Source organism: Anastrepha obliqua, chromosome 1 (genome assembly GCF_027943255.1).
Source record: "Anastrepha obliqua isolate idAnaObli1 chromosome 1, idAnaObli1_1.0, whole genome shotgun sequence".
NCBI lineage: Eukaryota > Metazoa > Arthropoda > Insecta > Diptera > Tephritidae > Anastrepha > Anastrepha obliqua.
The window spans coordinates 131,373,672-131,393,798 of NC_072892.1; the positions used below are offsets into that span (position 1 = coordinate 131,373,672).

The window sequence follows — 20,127 nt, forward strand, 5'->3', positions numbered from 1 at the left end:
CCCATTATGAAAATCGACGCTCTGTGAAAAGTATTCATCGCGCGCTCGGACCAAATACAATATTTTATTCAGCGATGAAGTCCATTTTTGGCTTTATGGCTATCAATAAGCAAAATCGCCGTATTTGAGCTGAAGAGCAACCCGAAGCCATAGAAGAACAGCCATAAAATCTATTGAAAACAACTTTCGATGCGGCCTATGGGCTAAAAGAATCATTGGCCCATAGAATGCTATCTTCCCATGTTAAACGACTTTTTGATGCCGTGATCTCCACACAATTCCTACGAAGACGGTGCAACTTGCCATACAGCCCGTGAAACAATGGATTTGCTGCGTCATCGTTTCAGTGAGCAATTCATCTCTCGTCTCGGACCAGTGGATTACCCACCAAGTTAGTGAAAAATTATACCTTTGTACTTTTATTTGTGCTTGTATATAAAATCTAAATGTTTTGTGGATAAAGCAGCTTCGAGTGAGATATTGGAAGCAAACGTTACTAGAGTTATTCACGAGGTACCGACCGAAGTCCTCCAGCGAGTCATTGAAAATTGATGCTTACGGATGACCGAATTACGGCGCAGTTGCGGCCAACATTTGAAAGGGATTACCTTTGAAAACTAAATACCATGAATGGTTCTACACAAAACCAATAAAGATTGCCCATCAATATGAATTTTCGTTGTTTTATTTCAATTTAAAATCTGATATCCCTAAATTAATTATCCTTAAGTTGTGCAAATATCCTTTAAACACATTCAAGGGTATGCCGATGCCTGGGTAGAAGGCCTCTGAGACCAATTCAGTCGACCCCTTCATGGCAAGCTCATCAACAACTTCATTTCCTTCTATGTTCCTAAGTCATGGAACCCATGTCAGAGAAATGTTACCTGTCCACACAAGTGATTACTCCGATGTAAGAATGTTGTAAATTCGTTTGGCATTTCACCATCCTACGAAAGGGTAAACTCTTTTTCTGAAAACGACACTTATGCAACTTACACACTTGCACCTACTTGCAAATACATTGGTTTAATGAAATACTTACAGTTTGTACCACCCTGTATGCTCATATACTCGTTTTACTTGTATGCCGTGTGCTGTACAACCCTAAGAACGTCAAATACCAAAAGCGTTAATTTACTATCATTTTCTTCTGCTTCGTTGTAGTTTCTTTTTTTTTTTTTGCGTTTTTAATCTTAAGTTTAGAACAACTAAGCAAAGTACATTTAAACGACATTCAAGTAGAGTTTCGAACTCATTTGTTTACGTACAGCCCCAGCACGCGGTTGACTCTCTGTGTGTAGCCGGTGAATATTCATATACAAATACATACAAACTCGTAGCGGTGCGTCTCGAAATGTTGCACGCTGTAAAAAAATATTCAAGTTTATACAAAATTGCATTTATTTGCGGCTTAATTGCAGTGAGTTGTGTGAATGAGGTCAAAAGTGTCGAGTTCTATACTGAAAAGCGTGAGTTCTAGTGGCTTGGATAATTTTAGAATAATTCAATTTGCCACTTACATGTAATTTACACGTGCGTACTTATAATATACACTTTTAATAGCTGCCTTCCTGCCTTCATGCAAAATCTATCAACCGGGTTTTACAAAATGCTCTACAAATACCGTACAAAAACTGATTGATCAGCTGGTAATTGGTGAGTGGCTTTCCTTAATAAAAAAATTAATTCAGATCATATAAGAGGATGGAATAAACATAGATCAAGCAGATAATTGAGAAATATATTTTTTGTTTTGTTTTGTGAAACAATTAAATCGCGTTCGTAAATGTAGTAGTAGAAAATTTTCATAATAATGGCATAAGTAAATTTTTTTGTTAGCAAATATGAGCGAATATTCCAATAATCCACCACAAAACGATGCACCCTTTCAAATGAAACGGTAAATTGGATATCTACATATGTACAGTGAATCCTCGATATAAACAAATTGAAGGAGTTGGACTAGGTTAGGTTAGGTTAGGTTTGGTAGCCGCATCGCACATAGAGGCAGCAATGCCACTGAGACCACGAAATGGATCCGTTGTGAGCCGCAAGGGCTGAGCAACATTTCGCTTTCCATATTGAACCATCCTGAGATTTTTGACAAAGCGTAAAAGGTTGGTGATCCCTGAAGTGTGTAGATTATCTATATTCATTAAGAAGTAGGACATCAAATATCGATTCCTGCTTCTAGCTAGCGCCGGCCATGTGCAAAATAGGTGTTGAATTGTTTCCAACTCCTCCTCATTCCTACAGCTACTACAGAAATCATGTATGTAAACGCCTAATCTCTCTGCATGATTTCCTGTGAGACAATGCTCTGTCAGGAGCCCTACTAAGGTCCTAATTTGCAGTCTACTCAATTTTATAATATTCTTGCACAGACGTAGATTTAGCCTTGGCCATGTTTGCCTAGCAATTTACAGGTATTTATACTAATCCATCTTTGATTTACAGAGCTGATTAGCTCGTCCTTAATAATTAGCTTACAAGTTGCAAGAGGTACCGCTATAAAATTACTTATGTATGTTTGGCATACAGGTACTTAGCATACCAGCATATGATAATACGGTATTGTTTGGCCATCTAATTAAAAGATGGCGACAACGTAAGACGCTCCTTGATGTTATTTGGAATGCATCCAGAGCCTATACGGCAGCTTGGCTGTCTGATAAAATGCAGATATCTGTTGATGATATTCTGTTTATCTCTACCATTTCAAGGCTTCATGAATAACGTTTATTTCCGCTTGAAAAACACTACAGTGATCCGGTAGTTTAAAGGATTCACTGATAAAAAGCTCTTCGCAATATAACCCTGATCCTACACCGGTGTCCCTTTTAGATCCGTCCGTGTAGATCTTAAAAGGTGTGTTAGGTGATGGATCTTCTTCAAGCCATTCCAGAGAATGGTAGGATGATAATCACAATAAAATTGGTATATCCGTATAGAAGACTAAGATGGTTGCGTGAGCAATGGAGCAATCCAGAATGCATGCAGGGAGGTTTGACGGATATTTTCTTTACCGATGGGTCCAAGACTGAAATAGGGTCTGGAGCCGGATGGTACTTAGACGATAGTTATAAGTATCACTATGCTATGGGGGGAATGGCAACTGTTTTTCAAACAGAAGTTTTTGCCATCCTAAAAGTAGCCGAATGGATAATCGAGAGGAGGTGGAGCGGGAAACAGATTGGAGTCTTCAGTGACAGTCAGGCTGCTTTGAAGGCCCTGGAGAACGCGAAGCAAACCTCAAAGATTGTTCAAGAATGTAAGAAGAAGCTTAATTCTGTCGCAAGACAAAACAGGCTTGTACTTATATGGGTTCCAGGACACTCCGGTGTTCAAGGAAACAAAATTGCCGACGAATTGGCCAACCGTGGATCAGCGGTGCCCCCACAGGGGCCAGAGCCAATAATCGGAATCAGTCCCGCAGGAATCAAGAATTGGATCAACGATTATGTTGGCAATCTACATAAAGAGCGATGGTCCGGTCTAGAACGCTGCAGAACTGCAAAGTGTTTTGTGAGAAGTCCGAACAGAAAACTGTCAAACTTTCTACTAAAACTTAGAAGGAAAGACATTCGGTTGATGGTCGGCATCATTACGGGACACAACCCATGGGGTCAGCATATGACCACCATTGGAATCATCGAGGACCCGGTATGCCTGTCCTGCTTGGAGGAGGCGGATAGCACTGAGCACTTTCTCTGTGAGTGTCCTGCCTTTGCTAGAGCGCGACTACGGGTATTGGGTTCAGATGTCATGGGAATGAGTGATATTCGTTCTCTAAAACTGGAGGATATTTACAGATTCGCCAAAGAATCTGGAAAATTCTCACAGGACTAACTATCTCTATCTCTGTCTCTATTCTTTCCTATATCTTTCTCTGATACTTTTCTCCCTCCCTCCTTGACTATCTACCCCCTTTCCAGAGCTTTAAATACAATGGGCTTTTTAGCCTGAGTGTTTTAGGAGCCACCAAATCTCCTGGTGATCCTTGGCTCGACCTCTTCAAATTCATTCATTCATTCAAGATGGTTGAATGTCCATGTGTGACAGTCTTGCATTGTGAGCAGTTGGATTAATGTTTTGTTGTATCTACGAGTACAATTTTCTGAGTTTATTTCTACCACGAAAAAGCTCCCCATAAAAAATATCTGCCATCGGCTTAAAAACTGTAAGTCCCTCCATTTGTGGAACAACATCAAGGCGCACACCATAAATATGAGTAGGAGCTTGGCCAAACACTTACAAAGAGTGTAAGCGCCAATTATACATATATACAAGTATATGTATATACGTATATATTTTCATTATACATTATATAAAATATCTGAATCTCGACACAACAAATTTAAATTTGTTGAAAAAATCCATTAAAAGTATAGTTTCGTTTTTTTAGTTTTTTGTTCTTTTTTGTTTTTATTTTCATAGCAAACAGTTAAAAAAAACTCTACTGTTTTAAACACATCATTGAAAGTATTTCAATGGTGCAAAAATATTCTTTTATTTTAGTTCGTTTACACTCCTTCTGGAAAAAGTAATGAATGAACTTTTCTACTGATGTCAAATCCTCCTATATAAAATGAGGTGTAAAATGGTTCGCCCTTCGAAAATGTTTAGAGCTTTTTGATTACAATTTTATCACGAGAGTGATTTCGGCTGCCGGGCCATTCGATAGCAGAATTTTGTTCGGACGGCAACGAAGTGATATGGGTAAATGTCAAGGATGATAGATTACTAGGTTTAGGATTACTAGGCTTCGGCCACATCACGGGAGTATTCGTCGGTTCACAACTCCTACAACGTCAGCCCATCCGCTGATTCTGTAAAATTCGCTGGGAGCCGACTAACGGTCTGATATTGCCCATACCATTAAACAACTTTTCACTATGGCTAAATGTTGCGTTGAATATTTTTGTATACCACTAACACAATCTAAATTTTAACGTAAACATACTGCCGTCACAAATATCATGACGCAAGCAAATGTGCTGATTCCTTAAAAATAGCCGGATAAATTCGGTCGAAAGAAAATTTTATACGAGTATACCCGATGAATGTTTTAAGTGTAATGTCAAAAAATGTTGCACGGAAAAAATGTCTGCTATACTAGAAGTAGGTGTGCCCTCATAATTATATAAGTAGTATCCTAATAAGAAAAATACTTATTTCATCCTCTTCTTCTATAAATGTAGTCTAATATATTTTTAAAGCAAATCATTTTTCTTAACCACTAATTTTCAAGGTATCCCTGAAGTGGTGGAAGAATTTGGTCCTTTCGATCCAATGCATGTACACGACATATTCTTCAAGCAGGACAACAATGATGTGGCTACGGTACGCGCCAACTTAAGCGAAGTTTTCGTGAAGGGTTTCTCGAAGACAATCATTAAGGAGAGCAGGTTGGTTTAAGTACTAGTTACAGGGTCCGGCACCCGAGGTGTAACCAATTGAAAAGGCCTTCAATTTAGTTTGGAAAATTACTTTTATTCAATTCAAAGCAAAAGATGTGTGAAAATAATACAAAATTAAAAATCAATTTACTTTTGCTCGATATGACCACGTTTTGCCGTGACTATAGCCTTGAGACAGTCCAGCAACGAATCGCAAGCTGCCCGAATCTGACTTGCAGGTATTTTGGACCACTCGCGGGCAATGCCTTTTTTCAGAACCTCGAGACTGGTGAATCTTTCGGTTCGGACTTTGCTCTCCAAAATGGCCCAAAGAGAATAATCAATCAGATCCGCGTCTGATGAACTTGAAAGCCATTGTGTGGACGTTATGTCGGTCCGAACGTTGTTTTTTAGACCCTCTTGATTCACTCGAGCTGTGTGAGGTGGTGCCGAGTCGAAGTGTTTGTCTGTCCACGGCCTCAAAGCCACCTCCAGAATACTTTTCCGATAATATTTCGAATTGACATTGACGCCGGGCTCGATGAAAACATTTGGAGTGTGCCCATCTGCGGTTACAGCGGCCCAAACCATTACCTGTGGAGGGTGCTGCCTCCTGGGTGACAATTGATAACTCAAATTCTCGTATGAATGGTCGGTCAAATAAACTCTATCGTCTTGGGAGTTTACGAATTCCGCAATTTGAAAAATTTCCTGGTCCGAAAACACAATGTTCAGAAATTGACCGCTTCGGCCAAGCGAAGCAACTCCCTCGCTCACTCAAGTCTGACTTGTTGCTGCTTTGGTGTGAGATTATGCCCATTTTGGGTCTTGTAAGGCTTGGCTTTGAGATCATTTTTCAGTATGCTGTGGAAGCTGCGATCAGTTCTTTTACCATTTGATTGGCACTTCGTCGGGGATTTTGCTCAAGTCGCTTCTTCACTCTTTGAATCATTTCACATGACATTGCAGTATCATTGTTACGACTAATGGTGCGATAAACAAAAATTGTATTTAATTCAAGGAGCTCTAGCTCACGAACAATCTCTGGTTGTGATTTTCCAGCAGAATCAAATGCAATCACACTATTACGTTTGAAATCCATTACTGATTTTCTTTTTTTGCGTTTACTCTCGGCAAAATGCTTCCGCACGCTTGTGAACAATAGTCTGGACTGTCATTTAGCCAACTAACAGACAGCCGATGCCCGTGCATTAGCTGCGCGAGCGGTCTGAAGTTGGTTACACTTCGAGTGCCGGAGCCTGTCGGATATGGAATATGGAATATAAAATATAGAATATTCTTACTAAAGTGCATACTTATGTTTTTATAAGTGGTTGTGATGCAGTCCAGGTTCACCGCAACGATTCCTATCATAGAATATCCATTAAGGTTCTAGTGTTGAAAACGACTGTTCGCCCGAAACCTCCTTGTTTCAAATAAGGCGGAGGGAAGCTGCTTCTCATAAACACCCATAATAGGCCATTTAATTTCCTAGAATTTTATTGGAACTATATCTTGCGAATGTGAGGCATATGTACAAGGTATACGGTGAGATTTGATAGGGGACCAGAACGGAAGGAAGAGAGTGGAAACTGTAAAGCCTTATGGCTCTCATCATCATCATCGTGCATAGCACTACAGCTCCCCACAATTTTTCTCCATGCATCTCGGTCAATAGCCAGACTACGTAAGTAAGTCGCTTCTATGCTTCTTAGATCGCCCTCAACGTCGTCTTTTCCGCGGTCGGCCTCTTAGTTTCACCAAGCATGCGTGCACCCAAGCCTATCGAGGTATTCTTTCGGCTGGCGTTCTGCAAACGCGTCCTAGCCATCAGATGCGCTGAGATTTAATAAACCGCACAACGTTTTCCCCTCGTAGCTCCCCTCCTCTAGCTCGCAGTTATATCTGATGCGATAGAGCCCATTTTCTTCTCGTACTGGACCCAGTATTCTTCTTTCCGATGTGATTAATTATATAATTATATCTGCTTTCAGTGTCCAGGTTTCACATCCATATGTTTCCACTGGTCGAATCAGTGTTTTATATGTTTTGATTTTCTTTCTTCTACTCAAGAGCCTGCTTTTTAACAGTTTAGCATGGGTAAAATAAGCTATGTTTGTAGCCTTCACACCTTCTTAGATACCAATTTTTGCACCATCTGTTTTACTGCGAAGCAGTTTTAGGGAAGGATTCACCTCAATTAGACAGAATGCTGAATTGAGTCTGAGCAAACATTATAATTCGAGTTCCGCCGAGAACAGAAACACTTGTGCCCCCCCCTTTGAGCTGCGCTTCGAAAACTTTCGTGCTGGTAGTAATTTAAAACCCAAAAGCATGTTGAATTTGGCCTTGTGTCAGCTCAGTGTGGAGTAGCATTGCTACTGAGCAGAGGTTTTAAATGGGTCTCAAAACTTATTAACATAGTTAGTGTGTCTGATCAACACATTAATTTAATCCCCTATACCTTTGAATACCATAAAGGTCAACGTGGACAAGTAGTAATGCAAAACATACCAGACGTTGAATACTTTTAGTCATATCCGTACTCAAAAAAGTAGTCACAGGTGACCTAGACGAATCCAGTCATTACCTAAGTAGTTTAAAACAAGTCGACTGTGAACCTAAAACCTCGAATGGCTGTTGACGATGAGAACAAAAGCTGGTGTATTCGTACGTACATTTGTACATACATATACATACTTTGAAGTTTATAGAATATGCCATGCAGTAGCACAAACAGGTCTAAAAATTAGCATAGCAAAGACCAAAGTAATGCGAATTAACCCCACCGAATCGGAAGCCCTTCAAATTGTCGACACGCCGCTTGAAGATGTAAATGAAGTTTGCTACCTTGGGAGCATAATTTCAAAAAAACGGCGGATCAACAACTCGCATACACAACTGAATATCTAAAGGACGCGTTGCATTTGGCATGCTAGACAAGGTATGGAGATCAACCCACATCTTCAGGCCCACGAAAGTGAAAATATTTGATGCCAACGTGAAGTCAGTAGTTCTGTATGGATGTGAAACATGGAACTTAACAACAAGCATAAAACAATCATTGCAATCCCTCCTAAATCCTTTCCTACGAAAGATAATGCGGATATTCTGGTCTGATATTATAAGCAACGATGATCTTTGGACGGCTGCCGTTCAAGCCACGGGATGACATCACAACGAAAGCGCTACACTGGAATCCCCAAGGAAATCGTAGGTGCGGGAGACTAGCCAACATATGGAGGCGAAAGGTAGCAGCAGAGGCGGACAGAGCAGGCCGTTCCTGGAGTCAAATTAAACGAAATTATAACTAGTTTATTGAGGTCCTATGCTTCATCTAGAAACTATGGCAGAAATATACATAAAGGGTGATTTTTTAAGAGCTATAGGAAAAATTTTCAAAAAAACACACGTAAAATTCATAAAAATTCATGAAATTTTTATTTAAATCAATAGTAGAGTCCATATAATGTAATGTTTGATTATTTCATGCAAATGTTGACCGCGACTGCGCTTCAAATGGTCCATCCGCTTAGTCAAATTTTGGCATACTCTTTCCAATGTTTCGGCCGGTATCTCACATATAAATGCTTTAATGTTGTCTTCCAATGCGTTAATTGAAGCAGGCTTGTCTGAATAGACATAAGCTTTAACATAGTCCCACAAAAAATAATCTAAAGGCGTTATATCGCACGATCTGGGTGGCCAATTGACAGGTCCCGAACGTGAAAGAAAATGTTCACCGAACTCGCCTCTCAACAAGTCCATTGTTACGCGTGCTGTGTGGCAAGTGGCACCGTCTTGCTGAAACCACATGTCATGCAAGTCAAGCTCTTGCATTTTGGGCAAAAAAAGTTGGATATCATTTCACGGTGGCGCTCACTATTCACAGTTACGTTACGATTCGCAGCATCTTTGAAGAAGTACGGTCCAATGATACCTCCACCCCATAAACCGCACCAAACTGTGACCTTTTCTGGATACTATGGTAGCTCTTGCAATTCTGCTGACTGATCTTCACTCCAAAATCCACAATTCTGCTTATTTACGTACCCATTGATTCAAAAATGAGCTTCGTCGCTGAACACAATTTTTCGATAAAAAAGTGGATCTTAAACTTTCTTAACAGAACACGCATTTTTATAATAAAATTCAATGTTTTGCAAGCGTTGTTCGTTTTTAAGACGATTCATGGTTAAATTATAGACCAAAGTGAAGATGTCTGACAGTGAAACAAAGCACGAAACGGCGTCAGCTGTTTAAACCAACTATTTAAAAAGATAATAGCTAAAAAATCACCCTTTATATATATTTCTTTGAAGTTTATGACATTACATACGCTTACTTTGAACATTTCATTACTAAAATTATTTCTTATTTTACAGAGTTAGTAAGAAGGACTTCAGCTGGGTTACCAAAATTTTTCTACCCAAAATGCGATTGGATGCCATGTATAAAATGGAAGGACGAATTTTATTGATACCCTTAAAAGGCGCCGGCAAAATGTTCATAGAAATTGGTAGGACATTTTTTTATTTACAACGGAAGAGGTATTGTGCGTCCTTCTCATAATATTGCGCATAGCAAATATTTCATAAATTCATCGAGGTAGCACATTTAATATAGTAAGATGCTACCCCACTAAGTTCAGAGTTAAAGTAGGAAATGTCCAAGAAATACTTTCAATACACACCACACAAATCTCTTATGAGGCTTGGCAGAAAGAATAGTGGCAACATCGCGCGTAGTCTAATTTATTCAATTTATGTACATATGTCAAATGGTACGCACATTTAGCGGCCCACTATATTCAAGATGTGAATATTAAGTGAAGAAGGTCAGGATAATTTTCCAAAACACTTTATGCGTGATGTTCGATGATGTTAGGTTGATCAGAGAAAAAAAAATTAATAGCAAAACAACTGTATATGAGAAAGTTTTCCGCGAAGAAATCACAATAAGATTAAGAAAGGAATGTTAAGAGAAAATTCATATTTATTTTCGGACAACAGTTTCATGGTAAATGTAAGCCAATTACTTCAGAGCTCATAATGGAAATATCTTCTAAAAATCAGTCCTATACCAAATGACGTTGGAAGCCATTGATGATTGCGTATTGCTTTGCTGGAAATTTATATTTCAAAAAATTTTCCAAAGAACTTTTCAAAAAAGTGGATTCTCAACGTATGATTCCATAGTTCTGGTATTGGCGGAGAAGCTTTAAATTAAAGAAATAAACCACAACTACATTTAAAGAAGCAATGAAAGGAACTATTGAAGACTTTGTCTTATTTGTGTATAAATAAATAAATGAAAACAAAATGAATTGTATCGCATACTAATCGTCGAATCCTGTATTGTCGATTACAATGCCCGCACAGTTAGTTTTGTCTTTTCGGACTGGAAAAAAATAAGGCTACCAGGTGTAAAAGCTTAAATCCGCTGATTGCTCGTAGATTTCGTTAGTGAGCATATCAAGTTACCATAGAAATGCCATATTTTTTTTGCATGGGTTCGACACCTGTTTACATCAATCACTGCACATCATCAGTGATTTCATACAGCAACACACTTTTTTCCTTGCGTAATCATGTCTAATTTTGTGCCAAAAAAAAGCATATGCGGGAAGCTCTACTTTTTTGCTTTAATTTGAAGAAATCGGCTGCCGAATCGCATCGAATGCTTGTGGAGGCCTATGGTGACAGTGCATTATCGGAAACAACTTGCAGAGAGTGGTTTCGTCGGTTCAAAGACGGCCATTTTGACTTGAGTGACAAGAAGCGTGAAAATCGGCCCAGAAAAGTTGAGGACCATGAATTGCAGGCTCTTTTGGATGAGGACGATACCCAATCGCAAAAAATGCTTGCCGACCAGTTAGGTGTCACTCAACCAGCCATTTTCATGCGTTTACGTGCCATGGGAAAGGTCCAAAAAGTCGGAAAATGGGTACCCCATGAATTGATCGATAGACAGATGGAGCGACGCCAAAACACATGCGAAATCTTGCTGGCTAGGCATAAAAGAAAGTCGTTCCTGCATCTTGTGGTGACTAGCGATGAAAAGTGGATATACTTTGAGAATCCTAAACGAAAAAAATCATGGGTCGATCCCGGCCAACCATCAACTTCTTCATCAAGACCTAATCGCTTTGGACGCAAGACGATGCTGTGCGTTTGGTGGGATCAGCAGGGTGTCGTTTACTATGAGCTGTTGAAACCTGGTGAAACTGTTAATTCTCATCGCTACCACCAACAACTCATCAAATTGCGCCGTGCTTTGCGTGAAAAAAGGCCTCGTTATGAACAAAGACATGAGAAGCTGATTTTCCTCCACGACAACGCCCCATCGCACACGTGAAGAATGGTCCAAAACTACTTGGAGACAATCAATTGGGAGGTGCTACCTCATCCCGCTTATTCACCAGACCTGGCCCCTTCGGACTATCATCTGTTTTCATCGATGGGTCATGCGCTCGCCGAACAGCACTTCGATTCGTACGAAGACGTCCGGAAATGGCTTGACGAGTGGTTCGCCTCGAAAGATGAAGAATTATTTTGCGTGGTATACACAAATTGCCCGAGAGATGGGAAAAATGTATAGCTAGCGAGGGCAAATACTTTGAATAAATTATTTTTTTGCTTTCTATAAAAAAAAATGGGTTTTTTTTACTAAAAAACAGCGGATTTAAGCTTATACACCTGGTAAATGGTCGGGCAGGTCAAATCGGATGATAGTGGCCACCATATTTACACCGACTGCTCAAAGATGGGCAATGTCACTACTCCGTTAGACTCCCAAAACGATGTGGCGTCTTCCATGCTGAGATCTACGCTACAGACAAAACAGCAAAAATGATAAGACTAATGGACTTATTTTTGTTGATAGTCAAACAGCGATCAAAGTATTGGCCCCCGCGCATCAATTCAAGATGAGTTGAAGAATGCAAGAGGTCGCTCTCGCTCATCCAACAACCCAACACCACACTTTGTGAGGCCCCCGGCCACTCTGGAGTGGAAAGAAATTAAAGAGTGGATGAGTGTGGAAGGAAAGGCTATGACCTTGAACTTCAGCGAGTGGTAAAGCACATAAGCATTCCTCTAAACGAACTGTACACTGCGCTTGACTTGAGCTTAATTGCTGAAACCAATAGAAGGAGGCCTCTGACTACTAACCGCAGAGTATCCAAAGCGCTCTGGCCATAACTGAATCTTAAAAGAACAAAATGTCTACTTGGATTCAACAGATCAACGACCAGCGTCCTCATAGGTGTTATAACGGGTGGCTGTACTATTGGCAACCTAGCTAGTAGAATGGATGTCCGTGAATTTTGCAAGATTTGTGGAGATGAAACAGAAATTGAGTCTGTACAACACTTCCTCTGTAAATGTCCTACATTTCAAAGAAGCCGTGCCAAATATCTTGGCGATTATTCCTTTGAAGGCCTGGGAAATTTATAAAAATTTCTCACTGGAGGGACTAATTACCTTTTTAAAAAGATCTAAGTGATTTATGCAACTTAATTAGGGGATCAACTTCAAATGCAGGTATCACATTGGGCGTTAGGTCCATCGACCGTGTTGTCTTAGACAAGCAACCTGGCTTACCTAATCTAACCTAAGGGATCGAATTGTGGAAAAAGACTTGATATTTCTTGTCCTCAAGAAAATATGTGGATTATTCAAATCTTTGGTCTTTGACTTCATCGACTTTGTAACAACCATCAACTGCTGATTTGCACTAAAATTATGGGCACATAAAAATTAAACTGTCTATTGTAGCATCCGGTACTAGGCAGATTTTAATTGTAAGGACACTTAAAGATAAACAATTAATCGATTATTAATTGTAATAGTAGCAGTTAGCAACAAATCAATTATAAATTGTGGCTTGCTGTCATTTTTTTTTTCCTTGTTCACTTTGATTTCTGACAGGGTAGGTGACTAGCCTGCCACTACATCAATTGCTGCCATTAACATTTAATTATTATTTTTTTTTAATGATGACAAGGGCAAAAATCCTTAATCATTTTGAATAATTGCTGGAGAAAAGTGATTTTACGCACATTTCGTTTAATAACTATTTTGAAAATTGTTTCCTTAATTTATGTTTTTAGTTTTGGCTTTCTAAATGAATGTAAACCTTTAAAAAAATTTGTCTGATAGAACTATCTCAAGCCCTCGTTTGACACTACGGAAGTCAAGGTTAGCGTAAAATTTTGATCGCGGCATTCCGGCATATTTTTAAAGTAGTCACGGGATTCTCTGATTAGTACAAGCTAATCCCGAAAATTTCGGCACTTGAAAACCACCGGGATTTCGGAATCTCGGATTATAATCTCCATGTTGTACCCATTTTGTAATACTTCATTGCATTTTAATATTTTGTAGTTTCAATTTTTTCGATAGATGGTAGTCTTATTAGTAACAATTTGCTAAACTGAAGGTTTCTCAAACACATTTTTATATTTTGTCGGAAAATGTACCTTTCAAGTCCTCCGGAATAATATTTTGATCTCCATATATTCGGACTGACAATGATGCCAAAGTGAAGCAGTGAAGTATAGGTCTAACCACTCCTTTCTCAACAGGAAATACTGAATCCAGATATAAAAATATCGACCGAATAGTTTTAGTGTCTAAAAGAAATATGCAGACAACCATTCATTATGAAGGATGAATTTTCTAAAATTCTGAATGTTGTAATACTTTAGTTGAACTTCATAAATAAAATTTGGTGGTTATTTTTATAGAATTAATTTTTTCACAAAATAATAATAAAAAAGGTTAATTGCAATAATTCTAATTCCAAATAATTTAATTTTGCGTTAATATGCGATTAGAAATTTAATTGCAATTACATTTTTAGTTTACTAATAAATTGATTAAAAAACTAATTGATTGATAACATACGTAGAGCGATCATCATCATCATTAGTAGCACTACAGTTCGTTATGAACCTTAGCTTCCTTCAATTCTTCTCCATGCATCTCGCTCCATAGCCAGACTACGATAGTTGGTCACTCCTATGCTTCTTAAATTGTCCTCAACGTCGTCTAACCACCGTTTTCGCAGCCGTCCTTTTCGCTTTTCTCCAAGCATGCGCTGCAATTTGGCAAACCGCACAATGCTTTCCCCTTACAGGAATTACTCTAGCTCGCTGTTAAATCTGATGCGATAGAGCCCATGTTCTTCTCGTATTGAACCCAGCATTCACCTCAGTATTCTTCTTTCCAATATCTTTAATTCTTTAATTGCATCCGCTTTCAATGTCCACGCTTCACATCCATACGTTACCACTGCAATCGTTGTTTCATCTTTGCATTGTATAAGCAGTTTGGAATAGGTCTCGGCGAGGGTTGGACCATTTGCATGCGTAGCACGTATTCAATTTTGCCTCTTTCAATCTTCTTCTTCTTAATTGGCGCGATAACCGCTTACGCGATTTTGGCCGAGATTAACAAAGCGCGCCAGTCGTTTCTTTCTCGTGCTAACCGGCGCCAATTGGACACACCAAGTGAAGCCAAGTCCTTCTCCACCTGATCTTTCCAACGCAGAGGAGGCCTTCCTCTTCCTCTGCTACCACCAGCTGGTACCGCATCGAATACTTTCAAAGCCGGAGCGTTTGTATCCATTCGGACGGCATGACCCAGCCAACGAAGCCGCTGGATCTTTATTCGCTGCGCTATGCCTATGTCGTCGTAAAGCTCATACAGCTCATCGTTCCATCGTCTGCGATATTCGCCGTTGCCAACATGCAAAGGTCCAAAAATCTTACGCAGAATCTTTCTCTCGAACACTCCAAGCGTCGCTTCATCGGATGTTGTCATCGTCCAAGCTTCTGCGCCATACGTTAGGACGGGCATGATGAGAGTCTTGTAGAGTGTTAATTTTGTTCGTCGAGAGAGGACTCTACTGCTCAATTGCCTACTTAGTCCAAAGTAGCACTTGTTGGCAAAAGAGATTCTACGTTGGATTTCAAGGCTGACATTGTTATCGGTGTTAATGATGGTTCCTAAATACACGAAGTCTTTTACAACCTCAAAATTATAACTGTCAACAGTGACGTGGGTGCCGATACGCGAGTGCGCCGACTGTTTGTTTGAAGACAGGAGGTACTTCGTTTTGTCCTCGTTCACCACCAAACCCATTCGCTTTGCCTCTTTATCCAGTTTGGAGAAGGCAGAACTAACAGCGCGGTTGTTAAGGCCGATGATGTCAATATCATCGGCATACGCCAGCAATTGTACGCTCTTATAAAAAATTCAATTTTGCCTCTTTCAATACTACCGAAAAATTCAGAAAATGTATAAAGAGTCATGGAGGTTGATTTTATACTCATGAAACTTTTCAAATATCTGGCAAACTACAATGCTTTGATCGGTCGCCGACCTTCCACTCCTAAAATCACATTGGTACTCGCCTAATATTTGTTCGGCGGACTCATTCAATCTGTGGTGTAGAGCATTCGTAAAGATTTTATACGCTTTACTTCACAATGAAATTCCGCGATAATTATTGCAGTCGCGTCCGTCACCTTTTTTATAGATTGGTACAATTATGCTAGTCTGCCATTCCTTTTGGTAGAATTTCAGATTCCCATTTATGTTTTGTAAGACATAATAAGGCGTTTAGTAGTACCGTTGATTCATTTTTGATGAGCACGGCAATTATCGCAAATCCCCCACTTGCTTTGCTATTTCATTAATTGTGAGTGGTTCGACCAAAATTTCTGCTGATTGAATTGCGTCAGACGAAATGCTGTTGCTCTCAATGTTATCGTTTTTATCATTTAGGAAGTCTTGAAAGTAGCTTTACCATCTTGTGAGAACTTTTTCTTCTTCTAAAATAAGGTTACCCTGCGCATCACTACATGACTGTAGTCCAGGTATGTACTCTGATCTTTGGTGGTTTATTTTAGAGTAAAGCATTCTCGCGGTCCGGGGCCACTTATCTCTATTTGCTGTATTTGTTTTTAAGTTACTCTCCTTTGTTCTTTTGGGCACGTTTTTTTGCAAATTTTTTTTGGTGGTGGTACTCCATCACGTTTTGTCTTGTGTTACGTGACATCATCTTTTCTCTAGCAATGCTTGTTTGTGCGATCGTTTCTCTGAATTGCTCATCGCACCATTCACCATTTTTTGAGGCTACGTTTTATGCCGGCGGCCGCCGTAGCCGAATGGGTTGGTGCGTGATCACCGTTCGGAATTCACTGAGAGGTCGTTGGTTCGAATCTCGGTGAAAGCAAAATTAATAAAAACATTTTTCTAATAGCGGTCGCCCCTCGGCAGGCAATGGCAAACCTCCCAGACTATTTCTGCCATGAAAAAGCTCCTCATAAAAATATCTGCCGTTCGGAGTCGGCTTGAAACTGTAGGTCCCTCCATATGTGGAACAACACCAAGACGCACACCACAAATAGGAGGAGGAGCTCGGCCAAACACCTAACAGAAGTGTACGCGCCAATTATTTATTTATTTTATTTATGCCCACGGTAGCAGCAGCACAGAAGAGAGATCACTTAAACAAATAGTGAAGGAGTTTATGGGCACAAGTTCAGCAAAATAAGATCTAGCAATACTTCTACGGCGACCGCCGTAGCCGAATGGGTTGGTGCGTGGGTCAGTGAAAGACCAAAATGCATAACAAGTTTTTGCTAATATCGGTCGCCCCTCGGCAGGCAATGGCAAAGCCTTCGAGTGAATTTCTGCCATGAAAAAGCTCCTCATAAGAACCATTGCCGTTCGCAGTCGGCTTGAAACTGTAGGTCCCTCGATTTGTGGAAAGAATTTAGAAATTTATTCTACCGAACAATTGCTTTTAATTATTAAATAAACGTACGAATAGGCAGAAGAATCAAAACCAACATGGAAGCTTAATTATTAAGCAAATAGTACATACCATAAAACCTTAAACGATTTAAACCAAAATATACCTTCAACTTGAGCTATGCATTTCTATGTATTTTAACATACGAAAAATTTCTGGAAAATAACTCTGAGATCGAACCCGCAAACAACTATCGATACAAAAAATGGCGCTAAATACAAAGTAATTTGCGTTAGTGAGACACCCATTAAATATACATGCATACACACATACATACCTACTACATATACTCCTTGGCTCCTCACCGCAAAAGCAATGTTCGTTCATTCTAAAAATTTAATCTTTTTCAAATTCTAATTTCTAATTTTTCTACTCACACAGATAATCTCGACATTATACTCTACACGAAGACCCGCCTCTTCGAGAAAGCTGGCTTCACTTTCGACAATGTCACTGCAGTACGTGTGGACTTGAATATGACGCGCGTGCGCACTAATTTCGAGAATATTTTCAATGGACACAGCAAAGAGGTGGAGCGTAGCACAAATGAATTTTTCAATGAGAATTGGCGAGATTTCTATGAAGCACTCAAACCGATTATTATCGAAACAGTGGAGACTATACTTTACGACATCATGCACAAGGTGTTCATTTTGATACCTGCTAATTTCTTTGTTGAGGACATACCCACCTCGGCACAATTGTATGGCTCAACTAATAGCACAATTAAGCATTTAATCACTGAGCAGAAATAGAAATGGAATTGAGATAATAAAACGTGTATTTTTTACCATTGTTTTTATGATTTAAGTGTTTAGTTATGTAATTAAGTGTATGCACTTTTATGTATAGTATAAAAATAGCATTTGTCCAGCGATTGGCTAACGTTAAGAAAATATTACGAACACTAACTTTGACTTGCAATAAAATGGAAAGTATTGGTTGTATTTTATGAAAGTTGAATTTTTTCGGGGCTGATTCCTTTTCCGGGTCATCAAAAACAAATTGTTTCTGCCAATGTTTTATTTAATTATATTATAGGAAAATTGATTGGTGAAAAAATCTTATAATCTTGATGGTAGTTGGAAATTGACAGCTACTTTGCCTGGACAAGTGTATACGTGAGATACGGCAAAGTACAAATCTCTCAAATTCACCAGACGCGAATCCGATGGATTATTCTCTTTAGGCCATTTTGGAGAGTAAGGTCCGAACTAAAAGATTCACCAGTCTCGAGGCGCTGAAAAAATCCATTGTTCTCGAGTGGGCTAAAATACCTGCGAGTCACATTTGGGCAGCTTGGGAATCATTTCTGGGCCATCTCAAGGCCATAGTCATGGCAAAAGGAGGTCAAAAAGAGCAAAAGTAAATTGATTCTTAATTTTGTATTATTTTCTTCGTTTTTACTTTGAATTAAATAAAAGTAATTTTCCAAACTAAATTTATGGCCTTTTTAATTGGTTACACTTCGAGTGCCAGACCCAATAGTTCTCAGTTCACTCAGTGAAAATACCACCCAAAATCCCAGCAACATTTTTTCACACTTATTTAAAATCTTCGATCTTCTAGTCATTGCTGCACGAAACAGCAAGAAAACGGCAGCAATGCGACTCAAAAATCCCAACAACAATGTAATCGAGGGAGAAGCGGTGCAGTATGTTGAAAGAGTCTGCTATCTTGGTAGCATAGTATCGATTAATGGAGGAGCTGAAGAAGACGCTAAAAATCGTCTGCGCAAAGCTAGGTCTGCTTTTGGACGGTTACAGCCAATTTGGAAAAGTAGACAAATTTCACAAAAAACTAAAATAAGAATATTTAACGCATGTGTGAAAGGCACCCTTTTATATGGCAGTGAAACGTGGCGTAAGACTATCCTAAATGCGGACTTGGGGCAGATCACCGAACAAGAACAAAAGCCGATAAGAAGTCGTAAATGGCGGTGGATCGGGGCAGGACAAGAAAGGACAAGTAAAGCACATGCAGAACATGAATGGAACCAGACGCCTCTGGAGGCATTCTAAGAAGTATTTAGAAGCAGTTAACCAAACGTGGGTTCTCGCCAACAGCAACAGCCAACAGAAGCAGTTAACCAAATGTGGGAAACCAACATTTATTTAAATAAAATATAAATGTTTTGTTGAAGCCCTATTTTCCCAAGTGGAATAAGAGTGACTTCGAATACGCCGAAACTATGGCGTTTTTGAGCGAAACATCTTCGCAAAAAGTATAAGTAAATCTTCTTTATATTTTTTGTGTCAGAAATTTCACGTTTCTTCTCATTTGACAAGCAATATTGGTAGCAACATTTCACGATAGACCAAATGCATGTTGTTGGCTAAATTTCACGCTTGTGAAGTTTTTTTTTGTACACCACTCAGATAGAATTAAGTCCATTGTACTGCACTCGGGTTCCCTTCCTAATTTTCTTAAAATCTCCGAGGAAATCTGAGTAGCTCTTGTGGTGCCAAGGAGCCAAAGTGGTCGCTTCTTAACACATCAGTGCCAAAGACCTCAAACCTGATTCGAGCGAAGGCTGGACAGATGCACAGAAAGTGGTCCGCCGTCCCATCCTCCTCTCCATTTATCTACTGAGTGCACTGTCTGAGATGCCCACCTTTTCCATGTGCTTTGCCCATAGAAAGTGGCCCGTCATCAGTCCATACAGCCGCCCTCAGTCCTTTCTGCTTAGTGACAGGAGGAACTGCGACAGTCGGTCGGACATGACAGGTAACATTAGTTTTGTTCATCTGCAGCCTCTCTCAGCCGGTCAAGCTCGTTTGTGGGTTGAAATAACCCGTGTTCTTGCAGCTTTGATGGCCGTAGAAGGGAGCTTTTTCAGTACGAGAAAAGCGCTAGTAGACACTTTTTCAAAATGAAATATTTCCGCGACGCAAAACTA

General features: G+C 39.6%; 2 protein-coding genes across 2 annotated transcripts in view; one reads left to right on the forward strand and one right to left on the reverse strand.

Annotated features, from left to right (window-relative positions):
- Positions 1-20,127, reverse strand: part of LOC129236132 (protein takeout-like) — an 88,544-nt gene that overhangs the window by 48,446 nt on the left and 19,971 nt on the right. The gene's annotated exons all lie outside the window — the stretch shown is intronic.
- Positions 1,267-18,191, forward strand: LOC129236130 (protein takeout-like). The gene is made up of 5 exons (XM_054870350.1): positions 1,267-1,472; positions 1,567-1,659; positions 5,255-5,411; positions 9,788-9,921; positions 17,610-18,191. The coding sequence occupies exons 1-5, from the start codon at positions 1,358-1,360 to the stop codon at positions 17,981-17,983; spliced, it is 873 nt and encodes a 290-aa protein (XP_054726325.1). The 5' UTR covers positions 1,267-1,357; the 3' UTR covers positions 17,984-18,191.

Excerpts from the sequence above, each read along its gene's own strand:
- LOC129236130 (XM_054870350.1), top strand. The coding sequence starts at position 1,358 with ATGTTGCACGCTGTAAAAAAATATTCAAGTTTATACAAAATTGCATTT. Across the intron at positions 1,473-1,566 it reads CGAGTTCTATACTGAAAAGC|CTGCCTTCCTGCCTTCATGC; the intron begins GTGAGTTCTAGT and ends CACTTTTAATAG. Across the intron at positions 1,660-5,254 it reads GATTGATCAGCTGGTAATTG|GTATCCCTGAAGTGGTGGAA; the intron begins GTGAGTGGCTTT and ends CTAATTTTCAAG.